The sequence below is a fragment of the Tiliqua scincoides genome, chromosome 6 (assembly GCF_035046505.1).
Source record: "Tiliqua scincoides isolate rTilSci1 chromosome 6, rTilSci1.hap2, whole genome shotgun sequence".
Classification (NCBI taxonomy): Eukaryota; Metazoa; Chordata; class Lepidosauria; order Squamata; family Scincidae; genus Tiliqua; species Tiliqua scincoides.
The window spans coordinates 53,437,059-53,456,793 of NC_089826.1; the positions used below are offsets into that span (position 1 = coordinate 53,437,059).

Here is a 19,735-nt window from a genome sequence, read left to right on the forward strand (position 1 = left end):
CTGCTCCGCCTGCTCGTGTGAATGAATGGGGGGACGCCAGCCGGGGGCTTCTAGCATCTCCTCGCACCGATGGGGCAGGCGGAGCAGCAGACCGGCAGCAGCTAACTCGGCTCTTTCGCCTTGGGTCCCTAGATTACAGGCTGCCCCCGGGAAGGGGTGACCAGACTGGCGGCAGGACGGAAGTTTCTGGGCACTGTTGGGGAGTGAAGCGGTGGAGGCAGAGTGGGGGGGCACAAGGAATCCGCCTCCCCCCCCCAGTCAAAACAGTGGGAAAAGAGAAGAGCATCCACCTGCCCATCACCTCGGTTCCTCTTTGGCATCCTCTGCCATTGGCCATGAAGAGAAAACAGAAGCGCTTTCTGCAGATGACACTGTTGTTCGTGGTGACTCTGATTTTCCTGCCCAACATCGGGCTCTGGTCACTGTACAGGGAGAAACACCTGGTGAAAGCCTCGGAGCTGGGGGAGCAGCAGGTAAGGTGTCGCCAGCAGGAGATCCCAAGTGGCTGGGAAGCAACCTGGGTGAAGTGGAGAGTTGAGCCACCTGTGTGGTTGGTTGCTTTCAAGAAGCAGGCTGGCTCTTCACTGGTGGATCCTTTGAACTGGATTCTCCTCCTGGGTGGATGCCCAGTGCGCTTTCCAGAGTCTAGGAGGAAGAGGTGGATCTGGTGTCCATTTGCAGTGCTGATTAAGGCGCATGGGTGGGGAGCTGCAGAACTGTCTGTTGACAAAGTTGTACAAGGTTCATTTATGGGTCTTTGAGATTTTGGAGAGACAAGTTGCATGAACAGTCATTGAGTGGGGTTCATCAGCCATCAGGGGTTGAGGGGCATGAACAGTCATCAGGGGTTGAGACCTGCTGCTTCTTCTCCTCCATGCACTGTTGCCTGCCACAAAGCTCGACTGGATCCTCAAAAGTTTGGGCATGAGTGTGGTTCGAAGGCATGGCATCCTTTCCCACATGAATGTGTCATAAATCAGATCATGTGATATGGTTTTGCAATGTAGCCCCATTCTTGTTGGGATTCAGTATGGTCCATTCTAATTTCTGTAGCACTTTTCACTGCAGAAAGTGCTTAGCGATTGTCTCCCTTATTCTCTGCTCAACCAGACAAGTTAAGCTATGAGCGAAAGGCACCTTGTGAACTTCACAGTTGAGTGGGGATCTTGCACCTGGCTATCTGGCAGCCAGACATAATAATCTCTCCATTCAGTACAGTCATAGGACCTGTTTTTGTCCGCCTCCATCCCCCACTTCTCTAGCCACACTTTCAAGCAATCCTTTTTCTGAATGTTTTTGCTTTGGTCTGACTCTTGTTTACAAAGGCGCACACTTTCTCTTTGGACCATCCTGTCTGCTTAATGTCCTAATGTGCTCTTAAGTATCTCTGGTTTATAGTCCTTTTTTTGTCATTTGAGTTTAACAGCAGTTAATATAGTGTATATTTTTTGTCATAATTTCTGACTCGTTAAGTTTATGCATGGCTCGTAAACCAAAATAAGACTTGCATTAAATTAAGTGCCTTTCAGAGAGTTGTTTTAATGCAAAACGTTAAATCACTGCTACCAATAAATTAGGAACAGTTCTGTTCCTTTTGTAAACATTGCTGGGATTGTCTCTGCAAAATGTTCCATCTAACTCTTAAAGGCTTCGCAGATCTATAAGAACAAAGAATGCACAAATAGCCAAATTTTCTTGAATCCTGTTGGTCTCTCAAATCAGCCAGCATGACATGTCAACAGTTATATTAATATCCTTTAGTTTCAAGGGATATCACTCAAGTGTATTATGTCTCTTGCCCATATTGAGTGTTTGCAAATTATTTTGGTGCAATAGAAAACATATGAATACACTTCAGATTTTTGATTGATAGCCTCCTGTTGAGTTTTATTGTATACCTTTTCTTTTTTGCATTGAGCAAAGTTATAAAGTGCTCTGGATCAATATACTACTCTACAAGAGCTTTAAATTTATCAGACATTACTCTTTTTAAGAAGATTGCCACTGTTCCCAAAACTCAGGCCAAGATCTTCAAAATAGTGGCAGCCTGAGCATGAGTCTGTTTCTTTGGAAGTATTTAAGACTGTGTTCAGCGGAGCTTACTCCCATGTCACTGTGCATAGGATTGCAGTCTTATGGCATGGTTTATAATAATCTTTTGTCTAAGGGTCAACAGGTTTGTCTAAGCCTTTTCTACAGCTGTTTTAAGGCATCCTTGGGTGAGAAAAGCTCTTTTAAATGACTGCTATACAAGTTTTGTTTTCTGGTGACCCAGTGCTATGCATGTGTACTTGGAAGTGTGTCAGTGGTGTTTATTCCTATCTAAGTGTACATAAGTGTACAGCCAGAAGCAGCACTGTGAATAGGATAAAGATTTTGATGCTAAGCAACAGACATGTGAGCAGCAAAACTGACCTTTGTAGAAATCAATGCATGGAAAATGAAGGGGTTGTTTTAAAAGTTCTCAGAGATCACTTGGTGGAACATGTGGGGTGAAATTACTGCTAATGAGTCCTTAGAGCTCACATTGCTTGACTAACTTTATTCCTGGCTTGAGAGGCAATGTGATTGCCCCACTAGTAAGATAGGATTTTTAATGCAACATTTTGAGCAGAGCGTAACACCAGACCATGATCTCTTTGGAGAACTGTAATTCAGTTTCCTAATGGGTGTGAAAATACCTGTAAATATTGTAACAAATGGGAGTAGTATGCCAAGATGGATTGTGCATTTTGTGTGTAAGATATATGGTTTCCGGTGTGAAGTACTAGTTTCATGTTTTTGACTTTATAGCTGAAGGTTGTAAAGTGTCTGTAGGGGGCAAGAACTGGAATGTAACACTTTCAGATTCGGAGACCCTAGATATTTACATGGCATCATTTATTTATATTTTAATCTCAGAAATATATGCTTCAAGAAGTGGTGCCAACATTTCCTGAATCATTTTTCTGTTACCTTATATTAAGAAGATGACTGGTATAACATTAAAATTCATTGAAATGGGCTCTAATCTGAATAGTGCTGGGTCTGAGCTCTGTAAAATGGATTGTCCTTTTCCACTCTGATTAAGAATATACCGCAGAATCCAACTTTGAGATTACAGCTGGGATCCCAATGAAAGGTACTCAGAGAAAGTTCACTGCATCCTGGCTATTTATGACTATTCTTACTATTTAAGGTAATATGTCAGCATGGGTAATATGTCGATCATTGACTGAGTCAGGAGTGGATTGCTGTGATAAAAACGTGTGTTCAAAATGCTTGCAGTATATTTTGACATTCACATTGCTAGCTCTAGAGTTGACATTTTATTTAGTACCACTTAAGTCAACATAATTATGAAGAAGGGCCATCTGTTGTTTCCCTTTTATTATCTTGTATTTATTCATACCCATGTGCATGGACATCTGAATGTGCTTTATATCAATCAGGTCTTTGGTCCATCTAGCTCAGTATTGTCTGATGGGCATGAGATATCCAGGAAGTTGGGTAAGGGTTTTTCCCATCCCTATCTAGAGATGCAATGAATAGAGACTGAGGACTTCTGCATGTGAAGTTACCTTCCAGTCTCCCAGTCTTCCAGTAAAGAGACAGCTTTAGTAACAAGCTGCATATTTTTGTTAGAAGAGCAACAGTTTCACACTGAGGTTTTTAAAAGAACTCTTGGCTGTATATACTGTCCAGACTTGGTGATCTGCTAGTGCTCAGTTTGTCATTTAGCTCTAGAGTGTCATCTCTTGTCACATCTATTTGCTGTAATTCTTCACTGATGTTCCAGTCATGGGTAAGGCTCCAACTTCTGCAGTTGAGACCAATGCAATGAATGCATTCTGCTCCTCCGCAGTCTCACTATCCTCCCTCAGTTATCCTTTCATAGTTATCCCTTGCTGTCTAGTAGTCAGATCAAATGGTTGGTTTTCTGCTTCTAATTGTTAGTATTTCATTGTTTTAAGAAGTATATAGGCCTCCTAACGACAGTGGTGCATTTTGACACCCTCTCTTGTCATGTCTGTCCATCAAAGACTCAATACGAGTACACCTAAATAATACAAAGAAAGTGTACTACACAATCACAGTTCCTTTCACTGATAAATTTAAGTCATTGAGTGCAGTGTAACCTGCTTTGAGTTGACATTTTATTTAGCTATCCACTCAGGTCCTAATGGGTGCAATACAAAGTGCATCCTAGGTTTGTGCAAGTCCAGGTGCTTCAAAGTCCCGTAAGGCACTTCTGTGCCACCACGGGAGGAAGTAGGCTGGTACGGGACATGCACCAGCCTCTGGAGGCCGATTCAGGCCCTGCTGCTCTAATGGACGGGTACGGATGCACCAGCCTGTTTCAGCCAGTGCAGAGGTTTAGGAAGGGTGGGGGGAGGGTGGGCAGCGGGTAGACTCGCCCAAAAGGGGGTGGAGCCAAGATCTGGCACTTAGGCCATATCCTAAACCCCCTCCTGGGCGACCCGGCCTGTTGTCAGGCTGCTCAGATTTGTGCCACCTCTTTTGGTGGCACAGATCTGAGTAGCCCCATTTGGGCTGCCGTCATGTTACCTGATTCTCCTTGCTCTGAGTTGCACTGCAGGCAGCCCCAACCCTGTACTGGATACAGCACAGGCCAGCCGGCCTACCTGTTCCAGCACAGGATAGGATTGGGCTGAATGTCTGTCTCCTGATGAGTCACCATCAGTTGAGACTACATAATAGTAATACTCACATTACAGGGTTATTGTCAGGACAACTTCAAGATAATACCCATGAGATGCTTTGTACGGTCTCGTTTTTATTATGATGTGGCCACATTTGGAACAATGTGCACAGTTCTAGTCCTATCTCCAAAAAGATGTAAAACTACAAAAAGGTATGGAACAGATCAACTAAGGCTGCAATCCTAACCACACTTTCCTGAGAGTAAGCCCCATTGAACAAAATAGGACTTCTGAGTAGACCTGGTTAGGATTGTGCCCTTAAGTGATCAAGAGCTGAGGCATCTCACTTACAAAGAAAGGGTAAAAATTCAGGGCTTTGTAGTTCTAAATAAGAGATGACTAAAAAGATGGGGGAACAAGAGAGTTGTATAGTAGGCAGAGTTGAATCCCCCCCCCCCCACTGTTATAACACTAGAGTTCAGGGTCATTCAACAAAACCAATATGCAGTAGATTTAGGACAGTTACTCCATGCCACTAAAAGTACTTCCCATAACACTCAGTTGACCCATTTTTGCCCAGTCCACAGGTGTACACATTTGATCCCTGTTGTGTATATGCAACATTGGGCAGAAATGGCTTAAATTACAGCACAGTCTGATGCAATATTACTTACAAGTAAGTTCAACTGTGTTCAGTGGGGCTTACTCTCATGTAAGCGTGCATAGGAATGCTGCTTTGTAGAATCTGATTCTGTGGTGATGTCCATTGACTGAGATGGCAAAGAGATTGGACGCATTCGTGGAGGATCAATCCATCAATGACTATTAACCATGTGAGGTAAATGGAACGGCTATGCAAAGGCAGTATACCTCTGAAGCTGGAGAGCGAACAGCAGGATATGCCCATTGCTGTAAAGACTTCCTTATGGGTTTCACAAAATTATCAATCTCGCAACTGATAGGAAACACACTTTTGAATTTCATGGCTCTTTGATCTGATCCATCAGGGCTCTTCCTATGTTTATTATGTAAATGTCAGCCTACTATGTGGTTATTATAAGGAATAATTGACTTTCCAATATATTATGGAAAGAAATTAACCGCATGCTCTGCTGATCATGTTGCTTAGAGCATGGGCTTGTGTTCAGGGTTTCCAATGGTGGCGTAAGGGGGTAAATATTTCTTTGGTATAGAGATTTTGCTCCATCATCTTCTTCAGAGTAGTAGCAGCCATAGGTAAATTCTTGCACAGTCTCGGAGTGCTTTGCAAGCTTTTTCGCATGGAGAAGACCAATGGTGTGTTGCCCTGATCTTCTTTTGCCCCAGCAAAAGACCCAGTGACGAGACCATGGCTTCTATGCCTCTTGCCTGGTGCTGTAGCCAAATTTTCCCTTGTTTTCAAAGGTGTGCTGAGTAAAACTCTCCAGTGAAACAGTTTGCATTACAGTAAGCAGAAATCTAGAATTTCCAAAATCTTCTGTTTCAGTAGCTATATTGCTATGCCTGAATAGTCTCTTTGCGTAGATATACCTGAATACATTGAAATGCAGGCTTGATTTATTAACTTCAGAACCTGTTATCATTTGATTTGGCTCAACATCTCCATTTTTCATTTCATTTTCCTGCTTGGATTTTTTTTCCCATTACCTCCAATCTCGGCCCCTTTTTGCAGTGAGGGTATACATCATTTGTATCTTCATAGTTTGCATGGTTTTGTTGGACTATAACTAAAAAATCTGGGAGTAAAAACAGTCCAACTAAGGATTATTGTGCAACCTGTAAACAAGATTAAACAAATAAACATACTCAAGTCTTGTTAAGGGTGCTGTTTTACAGAAAAGTGACATCCCAAACTAGAGAACATAGAACTTTAAACTAAAAATTGGTCTCCTTCTCTGTCTAAGGGCCCAGTCCTGAACAGTGCACGCCAGCTTACCACCAGCGTGCATATGTGCTGTAAGGCACATTTGTGGGCCCTAGTGCTGGATGAGCGCTGGTGGTAGCCCAGTGCTGGCTGGCACTGGGCTACTGCTAGGCGGCCACCAAAGCTCTGCCCCTCGGCAGTTGTGTGGACCGCTGAGCAGCAGAGAGGTGGTAATAATAATAATAATAATACAGGTATTTATGTACCGCCTTTCTTGGTCTTTATTCAAGACTTTATTCAAGGCGGTTTACATAGGCAGGCTATTTAAATCCCCGTAGGGATTTTTACAATTGAAAGAAGGTTCTATCGTCCAAGAACAACAACATTCAGATGTTTCTTTCTGGTCTGGTTTCACATTCTGGCCTCCATCCTCCCACGCTCAGAGCAGATGGAATAACCCGGCTCAGCTTGTCAGCTGCTTCAAGGTCGCAGGGTGCCGGTGACCTCGAACTGGCGACCTTGTGGATGTTATCTTCAGGCAAATGCAGACTCTACCCTCTAGACCAGACCTCCTGCCAGGTAAGCAGGGGTGTGGGGGGAAATGGAGAGGAGATGTTCTGGGGAGAGGGAGCAGGGAGGGAAGGAGGCTTGCCGCCCTACACGGAGGCTCTTGATTAACTGCTGACCTTTTGGTTGCCCCATTGTGGGGCTGCTCTCTTTACTAGGGGGAAGGGGATGAACATCCCCTTTTCCCAAGGAGCCACCAGTGGCTGCTCGGAGCATGCAGGATGTGGCGGCAGTCATTTTCGGCGCTACTGCAGCCCCTTACCCTGGGCAGCTCAGGATTGGGCTGTACATCGGTCACTCTACGTACCATGGAAATTCAAGAAGTTTAACAGAATATGTTTAACTGTCTTTCCTTTTTTGGCCCTGCAAATTTTGATTAGTTCATTCGAGTGTGGTTTACTCTATTTTTTAGGGTCTATTTTATTTTATTCTGATTCTCTCTTTCTTTTCATATCGTTTGTAACTGGTACATTCATATAAATGTCTTCAAATGCCTTAGATCTTTGCCAGACCAATTCCTAAGACAGAAACTTGGAATGTTATTTTCATAATAGCATTCCTCTTTTTCTCTTGTTTTAGCACTTTTCTTTGCCTAATCTGACAGTCACTCTTAATAACAGCTAGGTAACCTTGACAGTATCCTTTCTGTGCATCTCTAATGAGTTTTTACTCTATTTATTCCATCTAGCTCTTCAGCAGCATGCAAAAGATATTCCTCATGACATAACAAAATGTGATTTCACCTACGGTGCCTTTCGTATGCTAACTATCCCAAAGGCAGGTGGGTAGTGGAATGTTCTTCTGATTTAATTTGTCGACTAGAAATGGGATGAAGGCGAGGAAGTCTATTAGTGATTTCTCTCTCCAGGGCTACTGCCTGTGAGTTTGTGACCTACCCTCACTTTATTGGTTGCTTAAACATGTTTTCCCTAAACAAGTCTCACTTTTGTGATTGTTTCCCTGGTTTTTAGTAGTGACAATTTCACGAACCAGTGAAACTATCTCAACGTTGAGGTTTCATTCTATGGTACAATTCTTTCACTGGTTCTTAATGTCACTTCTGTTTTGTTCTATGGTACAATCCTATCTTCCTTTCTTTCCATTTTATCCCTTGGACCTAGTCATCATCTTAACAGGCAGCTCAATCCTATTCATACTTCTTATTGTACTCCTTATTCAGGAGTAAGTTCCATTGTGTTTCTCTACTCTCAGAAAGATATGCGCAGGATTGCAGCCTAGGTCATACCCTTTCCAGATCTCCCACTTCTTTACAGATCTCCCACATGTTCCAGAAAAGACAGTCCCAAATTCATTTCAGGTTCTATCTTTCATTTGTGGGAAGCCACATCTCCACATATGTCTCTGAAGCAGTGACGTACCTAAGAAGTTGCAGGGGGTAGCAAATGCACTGGGCAACAAGCTTTAGGGGGGCAACAAACTCAAGTTGACGCTGATGGCCAAAATTGTGAAAACCTTGATATGTACAAATAATACCATCATGTTATATATCATGGGAAAGGTAATTTAATGCAGAATGCAATGAAACAAACCACATTGGAATATATGTATTCTATCAAAACTTATGACCAATTCACCAGAAAATAAAAATACAACTGCCTTCTGGAACAAAAAGTGGATTTTTTAAACGCAAAACTGATCTATGATCTCATTTACATGTATTATAATACAGTTACCCCTGCTAACTGGGGAAAGAGGCACTTTTTCAAGTTGTGCTCCTCTTAAATTTAGCAGGGGAAGAATGACTGTCCCTCTTCACCCCAGCACAGTGTTTCTAACCAATAAGGGGCAAACTTCTTATTTATTTACTTAATTAATTAAATTTTATTTTGTCGTGAGGGGACTACAAAATCTTATTTGACCCCAGGTAGCAGACAGATGCCTTAGCCATGCCACTGGCTGGGGGGAGGCGGCAGAGCAAGTGGGTGATGAGCTGCTATGGGGAGGAGGCAGTTTTTCCTCCAATTTTTACTTTTTAAAAAGCCCATGTGACGTCACTTCCGGTTGTGACATCGCTTCCGGGGCATCATTTTGAGCTTGACATCGGGCTACACGATCATTAGCTATGCCACTGCTTTGAAAAGTGCATTTCCTAAGCAAGGCATGACATGGCAATGCTATCATCAAAATTCTTTACTTTTGCTTCCCTCCACCTTCTCTAAGGGAAGTGCCAAGGTTGCGTGCTGTTCCTGGAATCTATAATTGTATTGCATGCCCTCAAGAAGATCAGCTTCTAGTGCTGGTAAAACTTTGCTTGATGGCAAAGTTTCCATCAAAAAAATGACTCTTCATCAGAAATGACAATGCAGGCACTAGGTAAGTCCTGCCCTGGGCTCCCCATGTTGCACCCACTCACTCCCTGATGGTGCTTTGGGTGCTAAAACTGTCACTGCTGCTGAGGATTTAGCAGTTGGGTCAGCCAAGTGAGACCTCAGATGTGTGTAAGCCCTTGAACTGTCTCCCACCTGGCTGACCCCTGATTCCACCCCTAAAATGTAATTGACACACTTGAGCTTCAAAATCTTAGGGGCCTACTGCAGGTCAACACTCTTGCAACCTCCACTTCAAGAGGAAAGGAGATTTCATCTAAATGCTTTTTCACCTGTTCCACATATGTGGTCACAAAGGTAACAATGTGAGAAGACTGACCTCTATCAGTTTTCGAAGGTTTCCAGCAGAATGACTGGAAGGAAGAGAAACACTGAGATTGGAGTGGGGGGGGGGGGGAGGAACACTGCTGTCATTTTTACAAAAGGTTTGGATAAAAACAAGGTTTTTCCAAATATGAAGTTCTCACAAATAGACATATTTTCCCCCACAATTTTTCACAAAACATTTCTAGGATTATTTATAGTGAGAATCTGTGTTTCTTATATGACCGTGTTTCAGCTGATTTGGGGGAGGGGGCATGAATTTATGAATGAGCAGTGATCAAAGAATATGGGTTAAATGTTCACATTTTCACTATCTGAGTCATTGTTACAACTCAGTGACAACTTGCTGCAGACTATAATAATGTCATTAGACCCTGATGGGTGGCAACCTTCAGTCTCGAAAGACTATGGTATAAGCCTACAGCACCCGGTATTCCCAGGTGGTCTCCCATTCAAGTACTAACCAGGCCTGACCCTGCTTAGCTTCTGATATCTGACGAGATCAGGCATGTGCAGGGTAACAGTTGCAGGTGCCTGATCTCATCTGAACTCTGAAGCTAAGCAGGGTCAGGCCTGGTTAGTACTTGGATGAGAGACCACTTGGGAATACTGGGTGCTGTAGGCTTATACCATAGTCTTTCAAGACTGAAGGTTGCCAACCAACCAGACCCTGATACTTGCAAAGCCAAGTTCCATACCAAGCTGGCCTGTCCTTTTTATGAAATGAAAAAAGTTAGTCAGGAAATCAATTCATTTTTTCTGAAAATTTGTGTGTGTGTTTTTTTTTGTCGAAAATTTTTTAGTGTGTGTGCAAAGCCCGTCTCTTACAAACAGGCCCCTTTCAGTTCTTTTTACAACAATTCTGTAAGGCAGCCTCTTGTTGTCATCAAGTTCAGTGCTTTAATTACAGGAAAGACAGAGGAGGTCTGGCTCTCTTTTGTGATTGCCCTTTTACTTAGGATTTCTAGAAAGCCAGAAGGTGTATGATATTATTAAAATTAAGGGAATTTGCTGCCGAATCCTAACAGGGCCTTCCACTTCCGAAATTAATGTTCTGACAGTGTAACTTCCTTTACAGTTGTTGCAGAGTACGTCGATGCAACCAGTGTGACCTGGCCAAACCAGTGTGGCATAGTGGCAGGATTTATGCACCAGTGGTCTGTCCACATCCCTTGGTGCCAGTCAGGCAGCACAGGAGGTGGGAGGGATGTGGAGAGGGAGAAGAACAGAGCAGAGGGGGAAGAAGTGGGGCAGAGATCAGGGCGGGGAGGTGGCAGATCAGGGTCAGGAAGGGGAACTGTATTGTTGTCAGCAAACACTGCCAATATCTTATACCCCTTCCTGGCTTCAATCTGCCTTCCCAAGTTCACTCAAATTTGCACCAGCTGTATTGCTGGTGTAGGTCCAAGTAGACTCAGTGGGGTGGTGAGGACTTACATCTGGACAAGGGTGCAAATGTCCCCTGCGAGATACAGTGTGTGTTCTATTGACCACTGTCCAAGGAGATATGTTGGATTGGTTTGTTAGTTTGATAGGGGACTTTCCCCCATAATTTTCTTCCAGAATTTGTGTACTATCTATATATTACAGATTGCAGGATTGAGGCTGGAAAATAATAATAATTTTTTTGCCTTCATTTTGAAAAATGGAAAGACTTCCTAGGCTCACCATCAGCCACCACTATCTCCTTATTGCCTTTTTAAATAGTAACCCAACGAGGTTCAAGAGCCCAAAGTCCATTATATTGGACAGTAAATAGTCATCTATGTACCTTCCTTCATCCTCATTGTGGATTTTTCTGCCCCACCCCTTTCCAATAGGTAAGCACAGTCATCCAAGGCTGCATGGAAATTCTTGTTTCTGAAAAACTCCTAGTTTAAATGGAGCATCCCTCCATCAAACAGTGGTCTGTTTACTTGCTTTTTGAATCTAGAGTTCCCCAGTGTTTTGTCCATTTCGTGACAGTTGAGAGGTATGCTCAGAGTCATAATGCGAGGCAGCAGCAGATGTTGGAACATCTGTGCCACTGTCCCACAGCAGGTGGGACTCACTTGATTGAATGTGCTTTCATGAAAAAAATTTTTTGGGGGGATATACAATACTAGACATCAAGGAAAATGTGTGTGGGGGGGAAGGGAATAGGACACACCACCACTCTCCATGATGTGCTAGGTTTTGCAGGTGTGGGTGTTCTTTTATAAGGAAATCACTCTGTTATTTGAGCCGAAACCTACAGTCTGAAGTGGTACAGTCCAGACACAGGTTTGTTACCTCATCCATAAACACTCACCCTTACATGCAGAACTTCAATATATACAGGTGCGGCCTTGGTATCCACAAGGGATCAACTCTCGGACACCCTGCAGATACCGAAAACCACAGATAAGCAAATCTGCAGTTTTCAGCCCCTTAAACTCTCCAAAGGGGACCAGAGCTCAGGAGGACTTTCTGAAACCCACAGCCATCATTCATGTCCATCTGTGGCTTCTGCAGGCTTCAGAAAGGCTACAAAGGCCAAAAAGAAAAACACCTCAAAAAACACTACTTCCAGTTTCTTAAGAGAAACTGGAAGTGATGTTTTTAATGCGTTATAAGGCTCCACTCTGGTCCCTTTCAGAGTGTTCCAGTGGAGCCAAGTCTGGCTCAACACGGGTTCGGGGGACCTGCATTGAGCCAGATCTGCAGATATAAAATTTAAGGATAAACAAGCTTTATGGACTGTACACAGACTTGGAAAAGCTCACCCACCTCTGCCCAGTTCATATATTTGAAAACAAGCAATATGAGATCTTGTGTTCGTGTCTCAGGATAGCCTGAACAAGCAACTTTTAAAGTGTTGCAGCCTTTATTACCCCTCAAAAGCACAAATGACGATTTTTATGCATTAATAATATGTTAGTGTTGTGCTCGCTTTGCTAGAGGGAGCCCTCCTGTGGCTAATTTAATACCTACTAATTTGCAGGGATATTATCAAAGCAAGGATATTTGGGAGGATAAAAATGTCTCTTGTATTTCAGATATGTTTGCATTTTCTTGTATCTATAGCAACCATCCTTTTCTTTTTTCTTAATTGGGGCTTTGTGTTCCCAGTGTCTGTGCACTCATTCACATGGACTCACTTTCGACACATTCAAGTGTTCTACAGTATTTGTACTCTATGGAGTATGACAGTGGCTGTTTTCCAGTACCAAAGAGACCTCAAACTGGCCTGGAGAGCTTCAATGTGTTCTGTTTGTCTGTGGAAAATTATGGTAGCAGGTGATTGTTAATAGACCTCTTTCAGACCACTGAGGGATCAAAACATTTCATTGCTCATCAGAATGATTCAACAGTCAGATTTTAGGACTGGAATTCAAGTAAAAGTGGCTGTCTCTTCCATCATATTAGTCACATTTTTATACCTTCCATCCTCATAAGAACATAAGAAGAACCCCACTGGATCAGGACAAGGGCCCATCTAGTTCAGTTTCCTGTATCCCACAGTGGCCCACCAAATGCTCCAGGGAGCACAGAAGACAACAGACACAACCTGCATCCTTGGGCTCTCCCTACATCTGGCAGTCAGAGGCAGCCTAACTCTCCCTTATACATACCTACCATGACTTGTAACCCGTAATGAACATTTTCTCCAGAAATTTGTCCAATCCCCTCTTAAAGCCATCCAGACAAGATGCCATCACTACTTCCCATGGCAAAGAGTTCCACAAACTACACGTTGCCACTGGCATCGCTAGAGGAGTGCGGGGGGTGCGGGCCGCACCGGGTGACGTGCCGGGGGGTGACGCACTGCGGGTGATGCGCTAACTTCGCAGCTTCAGGAGCTACTCCATCATGCCATAAACCATTGGATGCAGAATGGCCAGCGGAGTGCAATGCAAAAAAACAGAATCGAAATCGCTCCTTTCGTTCAAAAGTTATGGCCAAAAAACAGGAAGGAAAAAATGCATGGAGCCCTATGGAAAGTGAAAATGAGCTGTATTGTGTGTTTACTGGTGAGTAGGCATACTTGCCATAGTCTGTCAGAAAGGGCAGGCTGAGAGGAATCCAATGACACCTGAGTGATCCAGATCCAATGAATGCAGCCTCGAAAAAACACCTGAGAAAGTTCCATCCATCCCAGCTGTGAGTCTGAGCCCAAAGGAAGCCAAGTGGCCGTGTTTACTCACAAGTAGTCCATCGGAAAGGGCAGCGGAGAGGACTCCAAGGAGGTCAGAATGGTCCTGATCCAATGAATGCAGCCCCCAACAACATAAAAGGGAGAAGGAGGTCCATCCCTCCCTCCCTCCCTCCCTCCCAGCTGCAGTCTATGGAGCCCTATGGAAAGCCAAGCAGCCTCATGTCACGTTTCCTCCCGAGTAGGCAGACGTGCCTTGGCTGCCGGTCAGGCCAGGCAAAGGGGACTGTGAGGACACCAGAAGGGTCCTGATCCGATGGAGCTGGAGATGCTCCAGAAGGCAGCCTTCTCCCCCCCCCCCCCCCAAAAAAAAAAGGACAAAAAAGAGGCTTGAGCTGGTAAGGGAAAAGTTTTCTATTTTGCACTTGCAAAGCCGGGAGGGTCTTTATCTTGATGTGCCTGAAATAGAAGAAATTTAAACTGGGCACTAGAAGGGCTGGAAATCTCACTGATTCTTTTTGGGGGGTTGTTATTGCAGGCAGACTACAGAGTAAGCCCCATTGACCACTGTGGGACTTACTTCTGAGTAGACATGCATAGGCTTGAGCTCACAGGCTGCAATTCTACCCACACTTTCCTGAGAGTAAGCCCCATTGATCACAATAGAACTTACTTCAGAGTGGATTCACTTGGTGGAACAGGACTGGCTCCCCCTTATTTAATTATTTCTTTTATTTTAATTTATTTATGATTATTTATTTTAATTTGCTTGATGATGTCACTTCTGGCCATGACATCACTTCCAATGGGTCCTGGACAGATTGTCATTCTAAAAAGTGGGTCCCAATGCTAAAAGTTTGAGAACTGCTGCAGTAATTTGTTAGTAAGTTGACACGTGTGTGTCAACTCTACAAGTTTGCGTGGGAGACTCTGCAAGTTTTCAAAATCACTAAAATCAGAGTTTGGAGGAATAATTCCATCATGTTATATATCAATCAATGTGTAATTTCATGCAGAATGCAATGAAACAAACTACATTGAAATAACTGTGTTCTAACAAAAGGTACAGCCAAAAAACCAGTGGGGGCGGGGCGATGGTACATCACCACGCCCACCACCTGGGGCGTTGCCCCGCCCACTGCATGCTGCTACATTGCACGCTGCGTAAAGAAATATTTTCTTCTGTCTGAGTTTGGGATGGTATGCAGAGGTCCTCCCCTCCTTTTGTCCTCACAAGAACCCTATGAGGTAGTTGAGGCTGAGAGAAAGTGACAATGGCATAGCTAACAGAGTGCAGGGGGTAGCAATTGCACCGCGCAACAAACTTTAGGGTGGCAAGAACCTGAGCCTTACACTAGTGACCCAAATTGTGAAAACCTTGGCATTTTCAAATAATAACAAAATGTTATATACCATTCGATGCAGAATTTGATGCAGAATTTAATGAAACAAACTGTGTCAAAATATCCTTATTCTATTAAAAGTTATAGCCAAATAGGCAGAAAATAAAAACACAACTGCATTATGTAACAAAAACTGGATTTTTTAAACGCAAAACTAACCAATGAGAGTGATTGTTCCAAAAGCCAATTAGGTGTTATTTTGATACAGCAGGGAACCAATAAAGTGTTAATATGGGGGGAGTGTGAGAGGAGGCAGCAAAGCGAGTGGGCAGCGAACTGCTAGGGGAAGGAGGCAGATTTTCCCCCGTTTTCACTTTTTAAAATCCCAGGTGTGACATCACTTCTGGGGCATCATTTTGAGCTTGGCACTGGGCTACATGATCATAGCTATGCCAGGGGTGACCCAGGAGGCTTCATGACTGAGCATGGATTTGAATCCCACATATGCTGTTTTTTTGTTTTTGGAAGGAACACAGGTTACAATTGTAATAAAACGGATCTGTAAAAACATTTTAATAATGCTCTTCACAGGGCATCTAAGGGGGTAGAATTCCCAGGCTGCTGCTGTGAGTGCCACTATGGCACTGTAAGATGTGTTCTGCTGTCATGTGCTTTGGGGTCACTGGTGCAAACAGCTAGAGGCTCTGTGTGCACAGTAGCAGCTTCTGGAAGCTGTGCTGGAGTAGGTAAGGTGAGAGGGGGTGGATCTTGGCAGCAGTAATATACATAGTTACATAATTACATACATACATACATAATTCAAAATTTCAGTTATTTTGAAAGTCAGTGTTATGCTGTGGAGGAAAGGTGGAAGAGGTTATCTGGGCAGGAGGTCTGGTCTAGAGGGTAGAGCCTCCATCTGCCTGAAGATAACATCCACAAGGTTGCCAGTTCGAGGCCACTGGCACCGTGCGACCTTGAAGCAGCTGAGAAGCTGAAGCTGAGCTATTCCATCTGCTCTGAGCGTGGGAGGATGGAGGCCAGAATGTGAAGCCAGATCAGAATGAAACACCTGAATGTAGTGGTTCTTGAAAGAAAGAACCTTCTTTCAATTGTAAATATCCCAGTTTAATAAGGGATTTAAATAAGCCTGCCTATGTAAACCACCTTGAATAAAGTCTTGAATAAAGACTAAGAAAGGCGGTATATAAATACCTGTTATTATTATTATAGGTTCCTATCCCCCTTTCTCGACCTGGACTTAAGCCCAGGCATATCCTTGGGACCTACATCAGGTAAAGAATTGGCATGGATGTGGGAAGACTCACCAATGGCCAGGTGATCTTCCAAATTTTATTTACCTCTCCCAGGTCATCTGGTTGTCCCCTCTCCACAATATGCAGCATACGCTCCGTCAGGGACTCTGCATGCTATGGACTAGTGTGGGATAGGATCTAGCCTTTTTTGTGACAAGAGCTACCATCCATTGTGAAAGTACGTAAAGTTGCTACAGATGAAAGGAGGCAACTTGAGACTCTTCTATTCAGAAGCCATTGCTGAATTAAGACCGAAGTTGTTTACAAAAAATTCTGGTCAGTTATATGAAGCTGTAGCTTAATGCACTTCCATTAGAGCCCTGATCTCAGGAAGCATTTAAACACTTGACAAACAATTGCTGAGGAATTCTCAGATGGCTACAGTATATGGAAGCCTTGTCAACATGAGAGAGAACTCGTTTTATTAGTCTAGTCTCAGAGCGAGAGAGAGAGAGAGAGAGAGAGAGAGAGAGAGAGAGAGAGAGAGAGAGAGAGAGAGAGATTATCCTCCAGTGTAATTTAAGGAAAGAGAAAGATTTGTGTAATTTCTCATTTTAATAAAATTTCCTCTCACAGATGAGCCAAGGGAATTTTAACAGAAAATTTCCCGAATTTCTTTTTGTTTAAATTACCCATCTTTTAATTATAACTATTTCTGCAAGTGGGATTTTATAGTTCTAAAAAACATGGCCATTGAAATGCAATCTTCGCCCCTTCACAACCTGACAAAATATTTCATGTCGTTGGGACAGTGTGTGCACCTTAAGGCATTTATTACATCAAATGAATTAAAATGTTGTTTTGAAGTTCACCATTTTTTTTGTTGCTCTGCACTTTCTTATGAATTGCTTTGTTATGCCATTTGGGGTTAATGGGTAATTGAAACACTCAAACATTTTGTGGTAAGTAGACTCTCGTAGCTAGATTCCCTGCAGGGTCATAAAATGCTTCTGGTTTCTGAGTAGCTTCTCCTGAAAGTCACCTTCAGTTAAGAGACAAGAAATGGAGTTTGCCCACTGAGATCCCGTCTTCACTAATTGTCGTGTGCCTTTGCACATTTGATGCCACTGTAATGAGCACTAGTATATCTGGGAACCACAATTTATGTTAGCAGCCTACCTTCATTGTATTGAAAAATTGTACAGAGTGCTTTGCACACACTACCTTGAAAATGAGCAAATGTCCATGTACAATACAAATATAAATGGATTGTAATTGTGACGGTAAATTTGAATCACGTTTGCTGACTTTCGACTGATATGAGTAGGTGCTTATGTTGATGTAGTTATAAAAGACAAGCAAGGATTTATGTTTGTGCTGTTCAGACATTACTGGAATAGGCAGTATTGAACAGTTGTGAGAGGTGTATTTAGAGACTGATCTAGCAAACTTCTCTCACGCATAGAACAGGGAAGTTGTCCTGACTTAAGCCAAAGTGTGCTGACAAATGTGAAATGTGTGTTAGATATGAAAGTACAGGAGGAGAAACACAAAACAGATGCTGTGCAGCCACTTTTCTTATAGAGCAGCGTCTCTCAATGTTTGTCCCCCGCTGTACCACTCTGTATGGTCCCCCTATATCACCAAGTCAAACCTTCTATTGCTGCTTGTCCTGTTGCATTGCTGGTCTAGCTGCTAGGTGGCAGGGATTTGGAGGTCTTATGCATACCATTGGTCACCACCTCAAGTACTACCAGTGGTACAAGCATACCTTTATTGCATTACAAGTACCACTGGTTGAGAAATGCTGGTTTAGACGTATAATTTAGAGACTGGTAAAGTTGTTCTGGTGACTAAGACCAAAAATCCAAATAGCCTCCTCCCTGGTTGTAAAAATAGACTATAAATGAAATAATTAACTTTTGGCCCATGCCCCTGAAAAGCTGTGCGGTTATAGTGGGATGGGGCTTCACGGTATTCCTCCGGGCAGTGATATCATTACTGGGCAGTAAAGCCTTGCAAATACAGGCTGGTCACACAGCCAACCTGAATCCATTTGATTAGGACAAAGGGGTTGGGTGGCAGCTTCAGAGGGAGGGAAGCATGAGCAGAGGGGTGGGCAGAAAAGGAAGGTAGATGACAAAAGTGGAATTGAAAACATAAGGAAATTCTCACATTTTCTGTACCTCCTGCTACCGGTTGATTGATTTGATTTATTGTATTTGTATTGCACCCTTCCTCTAATGAGCATGGGGCAGTGTACGTGGGCAGCATGTACATGATCAGGCCTGGGGCAGGGGGTTGATGTATGAGGCCTGGGAGGGAGTGTGATTGGCCACATCTGCACATGCTATCCAGTGTTTCTCAAACTGTGGGTCAGGACCAACTAGGTGAGTTGCGAACCAATTTCAGTTGTGTCCTTATTCATTTCAGTGTGTATTTTATTTTTAATATATTGGTATGTGATTGCATTTGGGAAAATGTTACATATCTGTACTTTTAACAGGCTACTATGTAGAGCCAGGGTGGTGTAGTGGTTTGGGAGGTGGACTTAGACCTGGAAGATCCAGGTTCAAATCCCCCCTCAGCCACAAAGCTTCCTGGGTAACTTTGGGCCAGTCACTTTCTCTCAGCCTCACCTACCTCACAGGGCTGTTGTGAGGACAAGAGGAGGGGAGCAGCTGTGTACACCGCCCTGAGCTCTTTGGAGGAAGGGCGATATAAAAATGTGAAAAATAAATAAAATAAAATAAATATGCTTTTAACAATGAGTCAATGGGGCTTACTCCGGGTAAGTGTGAATAGGACTGCAACCTTTGGAATATTTGGGGAATTTTTTTTTAAACAGATCAGCAACTGCTTCAGAGGGGTAGGATGGTTGTTTATTTTAAATAAATTTCTAAACTTATACTTTTTGTAAACATTTAATTTACTTAATTGATTTGATTTTGTCTTATGGGGTTGTTAAATTTCCTGGTTGATGATGTCACATCCGGCCATGACAATACTTCTGGTGGGTCTGAACAGATTGTCAAGTGGGTCCCAGTACTAATAAGTTTGAGAACCACTGCTGTATCCAGGCTTCTTTCCTGGGCCTGATCCGTCAGCATGAGCCAGTTGTGGACTGCCTCATGGACTTGTGCCATGGATTTAGCAGGCACAGGTTTGAGTTGCCCCATTGTGGATGTTGGTAATGTTCCCTTACCTCGAGGAGACTTCCAGCATGCAAAATTCCCCTGTAGGATGCAGTGGAATCTGTGCTGATACTGCTGCATC

At 43.3% G+C, this 19,735-nt stretch overlaps 1 protein-coding gene and 1 pseudogene across 1 annotated transcript in view; one reads left to right on the plus strand and one right to left on the minus strand.

The window, feature by feature from the left end:
- The first annotated feature begins 335 nt into the window (after window positions 1-335).
- GALNTL6 (polypeptide N-acetylgalactosaminyltransferase like 6) overlaps window positions 336-19,735 on the plus strand; it is a 629,228-nt gene continuing 609,828 nt past the window's right edge. The window contains exon 1 of the mRNA XM_066631983.1: window positions 336-473. Coding sequence (XP_066488080.1) covers window positions 336-473 — 138 coding nt within the window. The remainder of the gene's footprint in view (window positions 474-19,735) is intronic.
- On the minus strand, window positions 10,162-10,278 carry LOC136656318 (5S ribosomal RNA; annotated as a pseudogene).